This window comes from Oratosquilla oratoria, chromosome 4 (genome assembly GCF_046742065.1).
Source record: "Oratosquilla oratoria isolate Oo_2021 chromosome 4, ASM4674206v1, whole genome shotgun sequence".
NCBI classification, from domain to species: domain Eukaryota; kingdom Metazoa; phylum Arthropoda; class Malacostraca; order Stomatopoda; family Squillidae; genus Oratosquilla; species Oratosquilla oratoria.
The window spans coordinates 80,219,507-80,238,878 of record NC_134780.1 but is presented as its reverse complement, the minus strand read 5'-3'; the positions used below and the strand labels follow the sequence as shown (position 1 = coordinate 80,238,878).

General features: G+C 38.5%; 1 protein-coding gene across 7 annotated transcripts in view; it reads right to left on the bottom strand.

Moving 5' to 3' along the window:
- LOC143024954 (uncharacterized) overlaps positions 1 to 19,372 on the bottom strand; it is a 28,643-nt gene that overhangs the window by 7,107 nt on the left and 2,164 nt on the right. The window contains exons 1-4 of one of the 7 annotated variants that reach the window (XM_076184476.1): positions 15,653 to 15,847; positions 10,727 to 11,976; positions 5,090 to 6,284; positions 4,579 to 4,644 (exon numbers count right to left, since the gene is read on the bottom strand). In XM_076184476.1, coding sequence (XP_076040591.1) covers positions 4,579 to 4,644; positions 5,090 to 6,284; positions 10,727 to 11,648 — 2,183 coding nt within the window. In that variant the 5' untranslated portion in view covers positions 11,649 to 11,976; positions 15,653 to 15,847. Of the gene's footprint in view, positions 1 to 4,578; positions 4,645 to 5,089; positions 6,285 to 10,726; positions 11,977 to 15,418; positions 15,622 to 15,652; positions 15,848 to 19,372 lie in introns of those variants that run through there. The other 6 variants (XM_076184482.1, XM_076184479.1, XM_076184478.1 and 3 more) reach the window with 6 other exon arrangements.

Below are 19,372 nucleotides of genomic sequence, written 5' to 3'. Positions count from 1 at the left end.
TCATTCATCAACTAAGAGTGGGCACCTTCAAGACAGAGGTGAGGGTGCTGAATTTTGTAGATGGTCTGAAGCGATATTATTCTTTCTGACATCCATCATGCAGGACCACCAATCATGGAAGAAAATATAAAAAGGGGAATCCCCAGTCTCCTCATTTTGCCACATTTAGTCACTTTTTACAACATGCATGGGAACCAAGGCTAATAAAAAGTATAAAAATAATTATACTAATAATTGTTGCCTTAAGTTTCAATGATGAAACCCACAGTAGCCTGCAATGGTCTTCAGGACCTTATATTTATCCCCCTGGGAGGAGACTTTAGACTGCTGTTTATGATACCTGTCACCAGCTTGTAGGAGCAGAAAGCAGGGAGTAGTTGCCACTACCACCCAACACTGTGTACTCCACCACCCAACACTGTGGGACAAGGTTTATACAACTGCTGGACAAAAAATAGATAGAATAAACAGGGTGGCGGAGTATTAATTTTGACTAATAAAGACTTAAATGTAACAAAAATAGCTGAAGGAAAAAATAATGTAGAATCAATTACTATACAAATTGAAAGCAAACATATGAAGAGTAGACAATTTATAGTGGTGTGTGTGTCCCTTAAAACACAGTCCTGGACAGAAAGTGATCATTCCAAAATATTAGAAGATTCAAAATATGAATTAACTAATATACTGAAGGACAGAGGAAATACAGTAATTATGACAGTGAAGGGCAGAGAGGAACTCTGGGGCAACATCCTGCTCAACATGACCATTGAATACACAATGACTCAGTGGATAATGGAAAATACCAGATACTGAGATAGTGAAGAACCATCAAGGCTGGATTTAATACTTACGACAGAGCCTGAAATTGTCAATAAAATTCATTACAAAACTCCGAGAGGAAAGAGTGACCATGTACTAATAGAATTTGAGTTGAAAGAACAAATGAATCAAAGCAGAAATGATAAACATAGAATAGGAAGACCAATGTACAACAAAACAAATTTTGAGAAACTCAAAAAATTCTTTCGCAACGCGAACTGGGAAAAATTCCTAAATGAAGAAACAGGGATGGAAGAGAAATGGAATATACTAAAAGAAATTTATAATGAGGGAGTGAATAAATATATACCACAACAAAAAATGGAAAGTACATAAAAAGCTGGTACAACAAAAGGTGTAGTGAGGCTAAGGATAAAAGAGACAAAGCTTGGAAGAGACGGAAAAGAGACAAGAAAACAAGCAAATGGCTAATGTACATCAAACTAAGAAATGATTATTTAATAATATGCAGAGATGAAAAGAGAAAATATAAAAAAAAAAATAGAAAAATGCAAGGAAGAACCCAAACTGTTTTACAGGTATGCAAATGGCAAACTGAAGAACAAACAAGAAATAGAAAAGCTGCGCCAAGGTAAATATGAATATACAGAAGAACTGAAAATGGCTGAAATTATGAACCACTTCAAATCAGTATTTACAATAGAAAACTCACCTAACTGTGAGGAAATAGAGAGAGATCCCCCTCAATGAAAGAAATAATTGTAACACAGAAGGAAATCGGCGACCAAATCAAAACCCTTGACGTCAGAAAATCACATGGTCTGGACAGAATTGCAAATTGGATACTGAAAGAATGTATGGAAGAATTAACAGATAAAATATACAATATAATTAAATTCTCACTTAAAGAAGGAAAAGTGACACAGGACTGGAAGAATGCAAACATTGTACTGATTTATAAGGGAGAAAACAAGGAAGACCCATCAAATTACAGACCGGTCTTCCTGACAAGCACAGTAGCAAAAATTTGCAAAAAGGTCATCAAAAATAGATGGATTAAACATTTGGAGGAAAAAACTATACTGAATCCAAATCAATTTGGATTCAGACAAGGAAGATCATGTACAATAAACTTCACATTTCACAACTCCCTAAAATACTCTGCCCATCTTCCTCTTACTGTCTTCTCTTCCATTATCATCTCTCCATCTGTACCTTTTACCTTTTCTTCTCTACTTGATTCGCCTCCTCTTCCTCCCTTAATTTCTTTCCAAAACACTTTTTTATTACTTTCAAAATTTTCTGTCATATATAGTTACCACTATATAGTCCATTACCGTATTTTCCGGCGTATAGTGCGCGACTTTTTTCCGTTGGAAGGGCCTAAAAATGGGGGGGTGCGCGTTATCCGGTGGTGCGCATTATCTACGGCCTACGATAAAAATTCTGCGGCTGTGTATAATTTTTTTCACAACAACGTGACGATGTTGGCCGTCACAAAGTCGGGAGGCACACTTCTCCGTGACGTTCCGTGAGAACAAGAAGAACAGCCATGGTGACATGAAAGAATACGCCAGCATGGGCTACCGTATATAAATATTTGGTATAGGTAGGTATCTATCGAATCTTATTTTTCATGTTTAGATAGGCCTAAACACCACGAAACATGATCAATATTCATGATATTTGCCCATGTTCACAGCATCTTAGTTTGAATTATGTTGGCTTTGTTGCTTCACTTTAGGTATGGTACAAATTCCGTTGCGGCCGTTCATAAACTCGTGTCAAACACCTGACTACAACACCCTCTTTCAGGAGGTATATTAACTAAATGTCACCTCGATGAGAGACTGTCCTATTTCACCACTGTCATTGCAGGTTCAAAGCTAAAACAAAACAGTCTGTAGTTTCAGTATTAAATAAAAAATGGTAAAGACGAATTATTTCCTCAAGATATAAAATGAAAATTTTCTGTAAAAATCCCGAAATTTTTCTGTATGTTTTACTTTCAATAAACTTTTTTTATATCATATTTCCTACAAAATATTTAAGCTACAAAGTAATAAGGGACCAACGCACAACATGAGTCATATACCGGTACATGTAGTTCCGACTTTTTCTTAGTTGTGTCCTGATTGATCCCTAAACTGACACTTAATTTAGTGACAAATCAACAGATTTCCCAGCGGTGGCTCTAGCCAATGAAAAATACTTCTCCATGTAACCTCGTTCACATGATATAAATACCGAGGTAAAACTGCGTTATAGACAAATGCAATCGGGCATGCGCGTTATACGTCGGTGCGCGCTATCTGTGTACTGAGATAACGAAGTGCATGGGTGCGCATTATAACCCGATGCGTATTTTAAGCCAGAAAATACGGTAATGCTCTATCTACCACCCATCCACCACCCTCTCCCATGTGTAATGCTTTATTTTCTTCCTAAATGTTATATTTGCTATCATCAACTCTCTAGACACATCACCACCATCAACTCTCCACTACAATTTTTTAAATAAAAGTAATAATAATAAAAATATATATATATACATAAAATAAAGCTATTTTACCCATTAACAAGAAAGTGGAAATACTGCACTGGTCATTTAGAAGCAGGGGAGGCTGCAAGATTGTGCATGAATATGGTATAGGAACTACAACGACCTACGATTTGAAGGCCCAGAAAGAAAATATTCACAGTGGCCATATGACTTGGATTGTTAGATAAATTTCATGTTAATGGTTTCATTGGTATTAATATCCTGTATTACTCTATGTGAATTACACTTCTGACCACTGTTCTACATCTTATAAATAACCATGATTGTACATTCTCTTCCCTGAAATATTTGATATAACAAAATGCGTTTAGTCCCAAGTGGTCAAATTAAATGGAGGACCACTCCTACTGGACAAAATCTCTACAATGCTTGGTCTCGCATAATCTTCATACATCTCACAAAAAAACTTATAGTGAAGGCAAATAAGGAAATGAACTTATGCAGAAGAGGCTTAGAATGCAGACACTCTAAAAAGAATCACACTTAAAAAGACCACCTACATCTGAATGAAAAAAAACATAAGAGAATACCTGGCTGTAATAAAGAATACCAAAGATAACAACATACAAATCTTTCGCAGCTGAGACCAGGGGCAACAGATTACTTGATTGGAAACACCAATATAACATCGAAACTAAGAAACCAAAAATTTTCCCCATAGAGTATCTTGCAAGAGCCCTTAACCCCTTCACTCCAGGCCAAAATCTCGCGGGCAGCATTAGCTGCCAGATGTGCGATGTTGCGTCATAATACTCACATTATAAAAAATAAAGTTACCGCTGTATTGCTCGTTCTCTTTCACCTGTGAATTTTGATAACCATAGAAAATATGATCAAGCCAGTTTACAGAGAATGGGGGTCACGCAGGTACAACTACAATATATATAATCAAGACGCCGACATCGGCATCCTCGCGTACCCACTTGCTCCTCATGACACCTACGTAGGCGTCATCGTATCGAAGGGGTTAAATCCACCTACACATCACATGAAAATAATTCCAGCATTCTACTCAAACATCTACAACCTACCCCCAGTATCACAAAACATTTCCATACACACACACACACACACACACACACAAATTGCAATGCAAACATTAGCAAAAATTGCAATGGCACACCTCACAATGAAAAAGGAACACAGAACTGGCCTAGCAATGGACACACTATGCCCAGGATGCTAGCACTACACTAAAGATACAGAGGACATTATGCTATTCATAAACTCACTCCAGAAAGCTCCATAAAATCTCTTCACTATATGACACACTGGCCTTTTCCCTGGGGACCCTAGTTCTACAAGAGAAAACCAGAGCATTGGATTAACTGACTGCCAAAAAAAGTGTACAGGTGATGTGTATTCTTTGCATGGTTTAGGGAATGTGTGAAAGGAATATGAGAGTGAAAGGGTTAAGGAAGTTCCTCTCCCATGCCAAACCACCTTGTTTTGTGGGTAACAGCTTATCAGATAGGGGGTGGGGCATGTAGAAGCAAATAATTTTCTAAAAATGCAGTAAACTTAGAAATAGTGAGACCTTCGTATAAATCCTTTCCTTTTTTTGTGATTTTTGCAGGCATCCTATAAATAAATACAAAACAATCAAGAAAGCCACTCCAGATTTGTTAATGAAGAATTCCTATGCACAACTATAGAAAGAAGAGAAAGAAAAAGGTAACTGCTTACACCTGACATGAACACCTATACACTAACAATATCAAAGAAAGATAGATGATAACTTACTTATTTGAATCAAAGATCTGAGTGCTTCTACTACTGTCAGACTCCGGACTTTTTGCACTCTTTGGTTCCTGCTTAAGAATGATACTGCTTGAAGATCGTGGAGACATACTCTTGTCACTGCTCAAAGCTTCCCTCACCTTGTCACAGGATCTGCTTCTGTCTCTTTTAGATGATCTTTTCTCAGATGAATACCTTTCACCTGATGATTTTCTTCTATGACTAGTCATTTCATCTTCTCTGAATGACATTTTACTACCATGCCATTCCTCTTTATTGGTTGGCTGTGTGTCATACAAATCATACTCTTTGTCCCAGGGCTTTCTCATTCTTTCGATTGAATCCTGATCATTAGATGGTCTTCTTCGATGGGATGAATCTCTTTCCTTAGAACTCTGACGATGTGAACCTTTATGTGAATCTTTTTTAGAAGAATTATGTCTCTTTTCCAATTTCTCCTTGTCAGATGATCTCCTATCATATGATGAATTCGTGTCCCTATGTGACGACCTTCTTCTACAAGGTGAGACCTTATCGTCAAACAATAATGATAGTTTCCTGTTAAGTAAGTCACTCCGACTGTCTTTGGATACTTTTCCCCTTTCAGGTGAATCACTACTACTAGATGATTGTCCTCTGATTTTGCGGGTAGTTGTGTTAGGCCACTTATCCAAGTTCTTCCTGTCAGATGGCTTCTTACTATAGGACTTCTTGTCCCTGTATGATGAATGTCTGTCATTATGTGACAACGTTTTTCTATGAGATGGATCCTTATCATCAAGTGATGACTTCCTGTCAAGTGAGTCACTTCGGATGTCTCTGGGTACCTTTCCCCTCTCAGGTGAATCACAGCTACTTAATGACCCTCCTCTGATATTGTGGGTACTTGCATTACGGCTACGTTTTCTTCCCGTAGAGTGCGACTTATTACTCTCCCCTTCGTATTTATTTCTACTAACTGCTTCCACTGAGGGCCTCTTGTTCCAAGATGACATCTTCTGGGATTCATCTCCTGAGGACTTACAATGATCATTGTGACCTCTGATCTGTGAACTTTCATTGTATTCATAAGTTTCCGTTGTTCCATCTTCACTATCAATTAGCTCTCCTTGTTCAAGTTCACTAGTAGGAGAGTCTTCATTGTTGTCAATATTACATTTTGGTGATGTTTTTGAAGTACCCTGGTCTGAAGATACTCCTGCAAAAAACATAAAATATGTGTGAAAATTAGTCAACCCGCCAAAGTAATGAGTAATGTAGAAAAAATAAAATTACCTGTCTATGATTCTTTGGTTTAGCATTTTTTATTGAAACAGTTATACAGTACAGGAAACTGCTATATACTTTTATTGAAAATATAAATGATATTCCCCTGTGATATTTCCCCTGTGGTGGGGGGGGGGAAGAATACTGCCACCAAGTCTTCCCACTTGAGTCATCAGTGGTGACAAAAATGGGAAGGGGATTAGGACTAGGCATCCTTCTCCCTGTAGCCCCACAGGGGACATTCCTAAAAAAAGTAAAGGCATAAGAGGGTCTAAGAGTTTTCCAACCAGTACCATAAGGTTTGGGTCTATTAATGTGCATAGATGTGGTACAGATGAGAGTAAAAGGGAGGAGATAGGCAATATGTTTATGAGGAGAAAGATGGATGTGTTGGCATTGAGTGAAACTAAGTTGAGAGGAAGGGGCAAGTGTGAGTTTGGGAGTGTGATTGGGAGGTTCTCAGAAGTGAAGAGAGGACGAGGGAGAGAAGGGGTGGCTATACTAGTAAGTGAAGTGATAGATAAGTGTGTAGTGGAGTGGAAGGAGGTTTCTTCAAGGTTAATGTGGGTCAAGGTGAAACTGGGAAGGGAGATGTGGGTTTTTGTCATTGTATATGGGCCTGGTTCTGAGAAGAGTGTACAAGAAAGGGAGGATTTTGAATGGATTTAAATAAGTGTATTGAGGAATTAGGGAGAAATGTCAATGTAGTGGTATTGGGAGACCTTAATGCTAGGGTAGGATATGAACCAATAGACAGAGTGGTTGGGAAGTGTGGAGTTCCAGGAAAAATTATAGTGGAGAGTTGATGGTGGAGATGTATCTAGAGAGTTGATGATAGCAAATAGTGTTTAGGAAGAAAGTCAAGCATAAGTACACATGGGAGAGGGTGGTGGATGGAAGGGTGGTAGATAGCACATTAATGGACTATATAGTGGTAACCAGGAATATAGTGGGAAGAGTTAAGGATGTTCATGTTGTAAGGGGAGAGAGTGGGGGAATATCAGATCATTTTTTGGTGGAAGGTAAGTTGAGAGTGAAGGATAGATGGAGAAAGAGGAAAAGGACAGAAAGTAGGGAGGTACTTAGAGTGAACTGCTTAAATGAGTACAAAAAGAAGCTGAGAGAGGAGTGGGAGGGAGTGAAGGATAGAGTAGAACTAGGAGTGGAGGAGGAATGGGGATGGTTCAAGGAGGGAATCATAAGGTGTGCAAAGATGGTGTGTGGAACAAGGAGGATGGGAGGAAATAGAAGGAAGGGTAGTGAGTGGTGGGATGAGGAAGCAAAGAAGGGTGTAGAAGAGAAGCAAGCTTTCACAGATTGGTTACAAAATAGGATGAGGGAATCTTATGAGAGGTACAAAGAAAAGAGAAGTAAAGCATAAAATAAAGGAGGCAAAGAGGAGAGTAGATGTGAAATGGGGTAAGAGTATGACAGAAAATTTTGAAAGTAATAAAAAAATGTTTTGGAAAGAAATTAAGAGAGGAAGAGAAGGCAGTGAGAGGAAGAGAAGGCAGTAAGAAGAAGATGAGCAGAGTATTTTAGGGAGTTGCTAAATGTGAAGGTGGATAGGGAGAGAAAGGTAGTTCCAGTGGAAAGCACTGAGAAAATGAGAGTGATGAGTGAGGAAAATGGAGGAGAAATAAGGAAAGATGAAGTGAAGGTAATTGTTAAGATGATGAGAGCAGGTAAAGCACCTGGGTTGGATGGATGTCATGCAGAATGTCTGAAAAAAGGAGGTACAGTGATGGTGGACTGGCTGGTGAGGTTATTTAATGTTTGTTTAAGAGAGGGTAGAGTGCTGGAGGACTGCCTGTATAGTTCCACTTTACAAGGGAAAAGGGGACAAATGTGAGTGTAGTAGTTTCAAAGGGATCAACTTGTTAAGTGTAGTTGAGAAGGCTTATGGGAGGGTCTTGATTGAGAGGATTATGAGAGGTTCAGAGGGAGTAATTGGTGAGGAACAGTGTGGGTTTAGGACAGGTAGGGGTTGCGTATATCAGATTTTTGTGGTAAGACAGATATGTGAGAAAGCTATAGGAGAAGGTAAGGTTGTATTTTGGGCATTTATGGATCTGGAAAAGGCTTATGACAGGGTAGACTGGAAGGCACTGTAGGAAATATTGCAGATATATGGGATAGGAGGAAAGCTCTTAAAAGCAGTAAAGAGTTTTTACAACAGTAGTAGAGCATATGTTAGGATTAAAAATGGAGAGAGTGGTTTGAGGTAAAGGTGGGACTTCATCAGGGATGTGTTATGTCGCCCTGCCTATTGAAGTTATACATGGATGGGGTGGTGCAAGAAGTAAATGCAAGGGTAGTGGGTCAGGGACTGGAGATGCTTAAAGAAAATGGAGAAAAGTGGGAGATAAGCCAGCTGTTGTTTGATGGTGGCACTGCACTTGTAGCAGGAACAGATGAGGGATTGAGGAAGTCAGTGACAGAGTTTGGGAAGGTGTGCAAAAGAAGATGAAGATAAATGTGGGTAAAAGTAAGGTGATGAGATGTACAAGGGGATAGAGTGGCAGCAGACTGGAAGTGAGTATTAAGGAGGAAGAGAGACTGGAGGAAGTGAATAGTTTTAGATACTTGGGTGTGAATGTGGTGTGAAAGGGAGGCGTGGAGGTGGAGGTAGAATGTAGATTGAGAGAAGCAAGTAAATGCCTTGGGGATTAAAAAGTGTAATGAGAAATAGACATTTGGGAATGGATGCTAAGAGGAGATTGTATGAAGGAGTGATTGTGCTGACAGCACTGTACAGGGCAGAAACATGGAACATAAGAGAGGAAGAGTTTGAATGTGTTTGAGATGAGGTGCCTGGGAATTATGATACAGGTTACTAGGCTGGATACAGTGAGAAATGAGGAGGTGAGGAGGAGAATAGGGGTGGAAAGGGAGTTGGGAGATAGGGTTGATGAAAGAGTATTAGGATGGTTTGGACACATGGAAAGAATGAGTGAAGAAAGATTAGTAAAAGAGGTGTGGAAGGCAGAGGTGGAAGGAGTGAACATGAGGGGTCGACCTAGGACAAGATGGATGGATGGGGAAAGAGTGGTGAATGGAGAATGGTTGTGTATGGATGATGCTGTGATGCATGAGGAGTGGGTGGGGGGTGGGGGATGGGGGATGGGGGGTGAGGGGGTATGTGTGAGAAATAAAATGATGCAGCCCAAAAGGATTTCTCCCTGTCTTCTCCTTTTCTGCATGAGGGGACAGAGGGGGGAGGGGGGGGGGGATGTCACTAATTTATTGAAGTGGCCTTGATGTGGATGTGCTGTGTCTTGCGACACTGCTTCTGACCCAGGGCAGTGGGTGAGAAACAGGGATGACCCATCATCCAGGTGTTAAGATAAGAGGTAGGGAAGAGGGTGGAGGGGAGTGGAGTATATTAGGGATGGAATGGGTGGGGGTGGTTTTTATGCCTTTGTTCTTTGGCTACCTCCCTCATAAGGGGGAAAAAGCCTTTGGTATAGGTATGTATGTGTGTATTGTCAAAATGACGTGATATAGGAAAATCATAAATACTGACGTCTCTTTGACCAAGATTTAAGGATCACATATTAAAGAAACAGATTTTTGCCAAGTACCCATGGGATGAAACTTTGAAATGCTTGTGTTGTATTGGCGTGGGACCATTTGTATGTCACCAGCTGAAAGTAGAAAGAGCCCCTGGATATCAGCTCTTCTTGTGCGAAAAGATGTAGGAAATACAGAGGACGACAAAGTGATATTGGGCCCAGTTCAGCTCCTAAGGGACTTCTTAATGAAGGTGAACAAGGTGTGATGAGTTTTGAAAATGGGCTTCTCCACAATCCACCTTGTAGGATGACCAAAAATATGTACCCAACATTGATCTTTTGGAAAAAACACACCTAATCTAACATAAACAACTGTATACAGTTCACAAATAAGAGTTAACTTAGTAAACCAATTTACTTTTTAGGTCCATTTACTACTCCTACCATCCCAATTCCCTTCACATCTCCCTCGACCATTCCAACTATTTTGGAAAATACTACTTTATTTATTTACCAATTATTAAGAAATGCATTGACGTAAACCAGTGGTTCTCAACTTTTTCACTCAGTTCCCCTGTTTAGGAACTTTCATCAAACAAAATTACCAAAAGAGAATGAAAATTTTCTACTGCTAAGCCAATATGACATTACTGGAAAATGTATAGTATAACACAGCCAGCTCTCACTCTCTATCCTTTAGAATTATTCCAACAGAAGGATTCATCCCATAAACAACAACTTCATTTATTGATTTCTCACCTCTTTTAACTTCACTTCATAATGTTCACCTTAATTTCCAATGTAACTGTATGGCACTTTTTGTCCTTATAAATTAGAAATCATTGGTAAAGTGACTTACCTGGAGTTTTCTTTGTCAGGGAAGACTTTTTAGTTTCCATGGGATTTTCCATCTCACTTTTGAGATTGTCATCCTGTTTTTTCTCTTTGTTCCGCTGTCTGACATTCAAATTTCTGGCAACTTTTCTGAACATACAACACGCAAAATCAAACACACTATCATGAAGAAAGCTGTTCAAGTACATTCCACTTATAGGGTCAACTGATACCCGTCTTTCAGACACAAATCTCCAAATCTTTGAACATTTCCTCCTCACATTTTTACATGCCCATGAATCTTTACGAAGCTTATCACCGGGGAGGAAAAAGAAATCTTCATTGCAACCATGTAGTTTCTTGTTTAATTTACTAATCTCTTTCTCCAAATTATTTTCTGCTTCAAGATTAGGGTTGTCTGACCCGGTTCTTAATGCCTTGGATAAGTCAGGCACAGGGTAAAAGAAAACAAGAGCTGATGGAAAAAAGTTTAGGATGCTTTTTTTCAGACTCTGAAGTTCTTGAAATATATCTGTTGGGTTTCTCCTTTCAACTCTAACATTGCCATTCTTTGAACTGAGCCAAACAAAGTCATTTGACCCAACTGCTATTTGAATAACAAAAAATTTATTAGGCATTCCTTTCTTCATCCCCTCAAGGAAGGCTGTGATGAAACATTTCATCTGACTGCACCGTAAACTGGTACCTACAATAAACGTTACCCTGAAGTGATGTCGCTCATCCTTGCAGCTTTGCCTAATTCTTGCTTCATCAATGGGAAACATTAGATTATCTGCCAGCACAAGAAACTCCATATTCTTATTTGATGGGCAGTGACATGTGTGGTACATCACTTTGTCATTGCTCTCACTCAGCATTGTGGTAGTAGTTGTACCTTTTCTTGGTTCCTGTCTTACACTGGAACCCTTTTTGCTTTTTGATTCCATTTTTTGGTTTGTTTTTCCAAAACTAATTAGATATATATGAGTATTCAGAATTAATATCTTAAAAGTTTATATATCTAAGTTATTTTGAAAGAGTATGTATTGCCACTGATATTCATACTTCAACTTTAAAACCAACATTTTCCAAACAAAATCATCCCATTCAGTCAATTTTCTCCATCTACTAATCATAAAAACCACACTGCATAAAAATAAGTCCTCTTATTACTGTCAGAAATTTGGGAAAGTTCCATTTCAGTTGCCCTCATCCTCGTCACTCAATGATTTATGGCACTTCAGTACATTCTATATTCTTTTGTACCTCATCAATCTGAAAAAAAAGAGAAAAAAAAATTAGGCATAATAAAATTGTAAAGATTACATGAGCCTAGAATCAAAGGAACCAATAATGGAGACTGTAGGTGGTCCTGGAAGACAGACAAAGGTGTATGCCTAAGGGAATGAATCCAAGACCTCTATCAGCTTTAATCATCTTTCCTTTACTTACTAATAAAAAGGATTACTGACATAAAGCAACTATTCCCTGTTTCTTCCTCTGAACAGTTGTTAGCATAAGATAAATTAATCAATCTGTTCCCCCTGGTCTCTCTTGCAGAGGACCAACTGCCTCCGGGCGGGACCATAAATCACAGAGATATTGTGTTGTTGTCTAGGGACTGTTAGTGTGGAGCAAAGTAGTACGAGGTGTTCTGTGTCTTCTGTATGGTGGATGCATCTGTGGCCAGGCCTATTCTGTGTTGGTACCATTGCTGTCTTAATGCTGGATGATGTCCTGAGTGCAGGCGACCTAGTATGGTTCTTGTCTGGTAACATAAGAGACCCACACAAATACAACCCTAACAACAGTCCACTGTTTTTCCTATAGATATCTAATGGGGAGTCCAAGAACCATTCTGGTTTCTGTGAGGCTGCAGGTTTCCAGTCAGTGAAACTTTAGGTAACAATTATTGTTATCGATTGAACAAGCCCCAAGAAAAGAAAACCATGAGGAATTCCTGGGTCCCTGGTAGTAGAATAAATAAGCAGTATATCTGTTCTTTTCAACAAAACATATGCACAAACAAACTAAAATCCTTCCCAAAGACCAACACATGAAGGTATTTATGAAATTGTTTGCCAGTCTCACAGATGTAATTCTTATCTATATCACTGGATAGCTCTTGTCATTCTGAGTATTTTGAACCTCATGAACAAGTGGTGATGGTGGTGGTGGTGGTGGTGGTGGTGGTGGTGGTGGTGGTGATGGTGATGGTGATGGTGATGATGATGATGATGATGATGATGATGATGATGATGATGATGATGATGATGATGATGATGATGATGATGATGATGAACGTCACACACTCCCCCCTATCGGGAGGCTAGGACAGTGCCCCTTATAGAGGGCTTTGTAGCGTAAAATTTAATTACTGCAAATTAATAATAATATTGGTAGTTTTTTTTTAAGGGGGGAGTGGCTGCAATGTAGAGTAGCACACATCTACATCAAAAAGATGTTAAGGAGTGGGTGAAGTGGCCGGGGAAACAAGGAAAATTTCTCTTTCAGTATTTGGCCATATACTTATTTAACAATACCCGGGCAGCACGGCTCTATCCCGCACTGGATGACCAGCATCATTAGCCACATGCAGTACCTCCACTCAACACTTCAAGTGACGAGGAAGCTAATGACAAATAGGAAATTATGGAAAAAAAAATTCTTTCTTTCTTTCTTTCTTTCTTCTGGGAAACATCTTTATAACCATCAAGTTAAGTTGGGTTGGGTTGGGTTGGGTGTGGTTGTGCTATTCTCCACCTCAGGCCACACCAGAAAAACACTAAATTATTAAAATCACTACTGACATTACTATTAACCCTTTCACTCCGGGCCAAAATCTCGCGGGCAGCATTAGGTGCCAGACATGCGATGTTGCATCATAATACTCGCATTGTAAAAAATAAAGTTACCGCTGTATTGCTCGTTCTCTTTCACCCGTGAATTTTGATAACCATAGAAAATATGATCAAGCCAGTTTACAGAGTATGGGGGTCACGCAGGTACAACTACAATATATATAATCAAGAAGCCGACATCGGCATCCTCGCGTACCCACTTGCTCCTCATGATCCCTACATAGGCGTCATCTTATCGAAGGGGTTAATTTGCAGTACTTATTCATGGGCCTCAAAACATTCAGAATGATAAGGGCTAACCAATGATCTAAATAGTAACTGTTTCTGCGAGACTGACAAAGAACTTTATATCTTTTCACATGAAAATGATAGACACACAGTTTTACATGACAGCCCTCAAACCCACCCATCCTTCCCACCACATTATGCAAGCACAACCAATTGTGTGCAATAAAAAATAGCCCCAGCAAAATGCTGCTCAAACATCTTCAATAACCTACTACTTGTACCTCACAATATGTCTCTACAAAATCACACACACATTCTGATAATAAAACAAACACTCCAAGGCCAACCCCAAACTCCATTCTTCACCTACCTCCCCTCGACATTTACGAGAAATTCCTCCCAAATAACACATGGGAAGAAAATAATTAGAATATTATCTGATTTTGTTTGATAAAATCAATACATCCAACACACACAAACCAATCTGGTTATTGTACTGATCCACTCCTATCCCTCAGAAAGGGGTAAATTTTTAGAAATGCAGACCTAAATGTATACCAATACAAAATTAAATATCAATTTTATAAATTATATTATATCAATACTATAGACATTTTTCTTGGCAGAAATCAATAACAAAGAAAGTTCCTAAAAGTGATACACTACTGAACAGAGATGCTATGAGTGCTTGGAACGCCATCTCTGTTTTGATAGATGTGGAAGTTGAAGAAATTAAAGTATGATAAAATGGTCTAATCTAACCTAACCTGCATTTATTAATGCAGTACCTGTAAATTATGCTTGAGGTCATCAGGGTTGTCGTTATTGTCAGGATGTTGATACTGACGGGACAGGACACATGACATGGCATCTCGAACCAATCATCACAGTTCATTTCCGCCAAGGAAAACAGATTTAAAAAATTTTAATTTAATTTTATATCTTAGGTGTGCACTTCTAAAAATAAACTGAGAAAGGCAATGAAGAGTACATGATCTTTCTTAATAAGGAGTGTTTAAAGTTAGTTTCAGGCATGCTCTGCTGCATTAGGTTAGGTACAGTTAGATTTAAGAGTACTTATGGCTTGGCCAATAGAAGTTAATTATTTATAATCCTATACAGGACTACAACAAAGGACAAAGGTGCATGTTCTCAGTCATGACATACCAATTTATGGTTTTCTATGATTTGTTAATGAAAATATTTTCTTAGAATATCATATGCAAATATATTGGGAATATAATTGAGATCTTAATAGTGGTATAATAATAATTTTATTTGGCATTGAATCAATATACATGAAGTGCAGATAATGAAAAGAACACAAATTTTGAAATAGCAATTACAAATGCCAAGGATAACACAAAAAAGCATGTAACCTTATTTCCATTGTGGTCCTCAGCTTATTTTCATTGTGGTCTTTCTTATTCAAATCAATTATCCAAGACCAAATGGTAAAGCCAACTTATTAACAGGGTAAAATATCAGGATATCAAACAAATGGTTACATGACCGAATTAGAATAAAATTGTGACCTACATTATACATAAGATTAAATCATAAGGATGATAAGCCTAAGGCTAAGGTTTTGTTTGGTGCAAAGGATACAGTAAAAACAGAGTACGTACGGGTCTATACTCAATGGTATCTGAAGATCTACCTATATCTTGATTAATGCGTTGGTGCAAGTGTTGTGCAAGAACAAAATCTTAATAAATTTGGACGTACAGTCCTTTACAGACTACACGACATTTCAGCTGCAACAATCAGTTACAATGTAAACAACACGCACTTGTTTCTGTGCTCCAACCTAAAATAACCTATGAAGGTCTTATAACCTCTGGAAATAACGTCAAACTCACCATTAGAGTTGTCTTAAGTGGTCAGTTCCTTACAATTATTATTATACTCTTCTGATGCACATAAACGGTTTACCTTCCAAATTTGGGTCTTAAATCCCTTATCTTAGCAAGCTACTATTTTTATTCAGTTTGTTTACCAAAGCACTACCAGCTTCGCAATTTAGAAGTTCGTTTATTCGTTAACAAAGCAATTAGCAATAAATGGTAATTATTTTTAATGAAATTTAGTAATTTAATTTTACCCAATAACGCCAGTTTTTTTTTCTATGTAAATGACTAATAATTATTAGTCATTTCTGACAAGCGAACAAATAATCTGGCAGTTATAAAGGATGATTTTCCCAATGAAAAAGACATTAAATTTTCATATAACAAATATAATACCCTACAAGTTTTATGCATATCGCCGCAAGGATTGATCGTACGTTTATAAGCACATAACCAGCGCTTACACTTATGGGGATTTTGTCCATTGATTAGGACTGGGTTTTTTTCTAGAAGTGTACATCTACGTGATATAGCATTAGAAAATTATTTATCAATTCTGTAAATTATAATACATCAACGTAATATACGTTTTTCGGGGCGGAAATCAACAACAACAAAAAGTGTTAAGTAAATATAATACCGAACAGTGCCGCCACTCTTTGGGATTTTTTTTCCAAGATCATGGGATTTTGTGTGATGTCTTGGGATATTGGGATTTTTATTTAAAGAGGTTAGATACATTGGGATTTTAAAGCCTTGTCATGGTATCTTTCATTACTTAGGTTCGCAAATTAATACCATATCTGAATGCAATAGTAATATCTAGGTACTTTGTTCTCCTAAATATAGCAGCACTGTGGAGAACAGTCCCCCACATGTGCCTCTACGCGACATTTTGGCTTATAGTATCGTCACTGCAGAAATGAGATGGACAAGGAATGTATATGTGGTGTAACATCTGGCCTTAGGCCTTGTATTACTATTGTGTAGGTTAAGTTCATATTACGCCTGTACTACAGGCATTTGTATCCTCATGAAAGCACAACCTAGGCCCTGCTGAGCCATGTCTTAGTGAGGCTGGGTCCTTTGCTACTTTAGCGTACGCAAGATGCGTATATAAGGAGCCTAGGCTTTGGTCTCCATAGGCAGTTCTCTACAGCACTTGTAACCAGCCGTGCGTGACCCAAGGCCCGCGGACATCTTTGCGGTCGGGCACTCCTCGGAGCTCCACCGCCGACCCAGCCTAGGTCGACACTCGCACTAACCAGAATAAAATCTAGCAACCCACTTGAGCTTCATTCACTCTCTCGTCACCATAGTCCAAGTAACGTTGGCGTAATGTTACAACACTATCTACACTTGACCTGGCCTCTAGCTTCACGGGTCACAGCAGTATTGACTCGAGTGAGCAGTGTTTGTATGATAACTGCGTAAAGTTGTTTTGTTATTAACAATGAGTGAGTCTGTCATCAGAGATGTTATCGAACATCGTTTAGAAAGTAACTCTTTGATAAATGATAGTCAGCATGGATTCAGACGGAAACGTTCTTGCGTGACTAACTTACTCGAACTCTACAACACAGTCATCTCGAATAATGGCAAAAGAAACAATATAGATTTAATATATGTAGACTTAACAAAAGCTGTTAATACCGTCCCCCACGAAAGGCTACTTACTAAATCAGCTTCACACGGAATAAGTGGTAGCCTATTAAGTTGGACTAGAAATTGATTGAATGATCGAAAACAGGGAGTTGTTTTAAATGGAAAAACTTCTAGATGGAAAAATGTTACGAGTAGAGTTCCCCAGGGTTCCGTTCTTGGGCCACTTCTATCCAAATGATATAGACCACGGACTAAAATCTATTGTTTCCAAATTTGCTGATGATACAAAACTGTGCAGATTGGCAAATGATCACTTAAATCAGTTAGATATTCAAGAAGATTTAGATAAATTACAGCAATGGTCTGAAAAGTGGCTAATGAAATTTAACACAAGTAAATGCAAGGTTATGCACATAGGTAAAAATAACAGTGAGTACGATTACAAGTTATTTGGAAGTGAAAAATATTTCGGCGTAATTAATTATCAGTAACGATCTCAAATCATCCAAGCAGTGTATTTCAGCCTCTGAGAAAGCAAATAAGATTCTAGGACTGATTGCGCGATCTTTTGACTTCAAAAGTCCATTATTCATTAACAAACTATATAAATCGTTAGTTCGTCCACATTTGGAATATACTGTTTCCGTATAGTCACCGAATGTCATTAAAGACATTGACAGATTGGAAAAAGTACAACGGCGAGCCACAAAACTGATTCCAAATATCAAAAATAAACCATACGAAAATCGACTAATACATGAATCTGTTTTCCCTAAAAAAAAAAAAAAAATGTAGACTCAGAGGTGACTTGATACAGGTCTTTAAAATTCTAAAGGGAATTGACAACATCAAAAGTGACAAAATTTTCACACTGAATGAGAATCAGACAAGAAACAATGGTCTCAAACTGTCCGGAAATAGATTCAATTTGGAAGTGGGTAGAAACAACTTCGCCAACCGTGTAGTTAATGAATGGAATAAACTTCCTGCAGAGGCAGTGCAATGTAGTTCAGTTCGAAGCTTTAAAAATAATTTAGATAAACACCTAAGCAAGATGCTGTAATGATTATTATTTATTTTATATTATTTGTTTTTGTTTTGTTATCATTTGTCTGTTTGATTCTCATTTATTATTAGTTATATGTCAATTTATTATTATTTACTATTTACCTGTTTGTTTGTTGTTTGACTGTGCCTATGCGTTTATTTATGTATTTTATTTGATACTTACATTATTATAGTTTTTATTTATTTATTTATTATTATTATTAGGATTTCGCATCCGACCTAGATATGGACCAAAAGGTCTCCTGTCGGCATGCTCCGCCTTTGTAATCCTTTGTAATGGGATAGGAGGAAAGCTGTTAAGATCAGTCAAGAATTTTCACTAAAGTAGTAGTGGTTGTGTTAGAATCAGAAATGGAGAGAGTGAGTGGTTTGAGGTAAAGGTGGGACTTCGTCAGGGATGTGTTATGTCGCCTTGGCTGTACAATTTATACATGGATGGAGTGGTGCGGGAGGTAAATGCATGGGTAGTGGGTTGGGGATTGGAGATGGTCAAAGAAATAGAAATAGAGAAAAGTGGGAGATAAGCCGGCTGTTGTTTGCTGACGACACTGCGCTTGTGACAGGATCAGAGGAGGGATTAAGGAAGTTAGTGACAGAGTCTGGGAGGGTGTGCGAAAGAAGGAAGTTGAAGATAAATGTGGGTAAAAGTAAGGTAATGAGATGTACAAGGGAAGAGTGTGGCAGCAAATTGTAAGAGAGTGTTAAGGGCGAAGTCCAAAGGGATTTCCCCCCGTCTTCTCCATTTCTGCATGAGGGGATGGAGAGGATGGTCCCCGATTTAATGAAGGGGCCTTGCTGTGGATGTGCTGTGTCTTGCTATACTGCTTCTGACCCAGGGTAGCGGATGAGGTGCAAGAATGACCCGTCATCCAGGAGCCAAGAAAAGAGGGAGGGACTTGGGGGTGGATGGAGATGGAGTGTGTGGGAATGGAATAGGTGAGAGTGGTTTTTATGCCTTTGGTTTTTGGCGACTTCCCTTGTAAGGAGGGAAAAGCCTTTGGTATATGTATGCCCATGCTGTTGCAGAGTATCGCTCTAGAGGTCAAGCTGGTGCTGCAG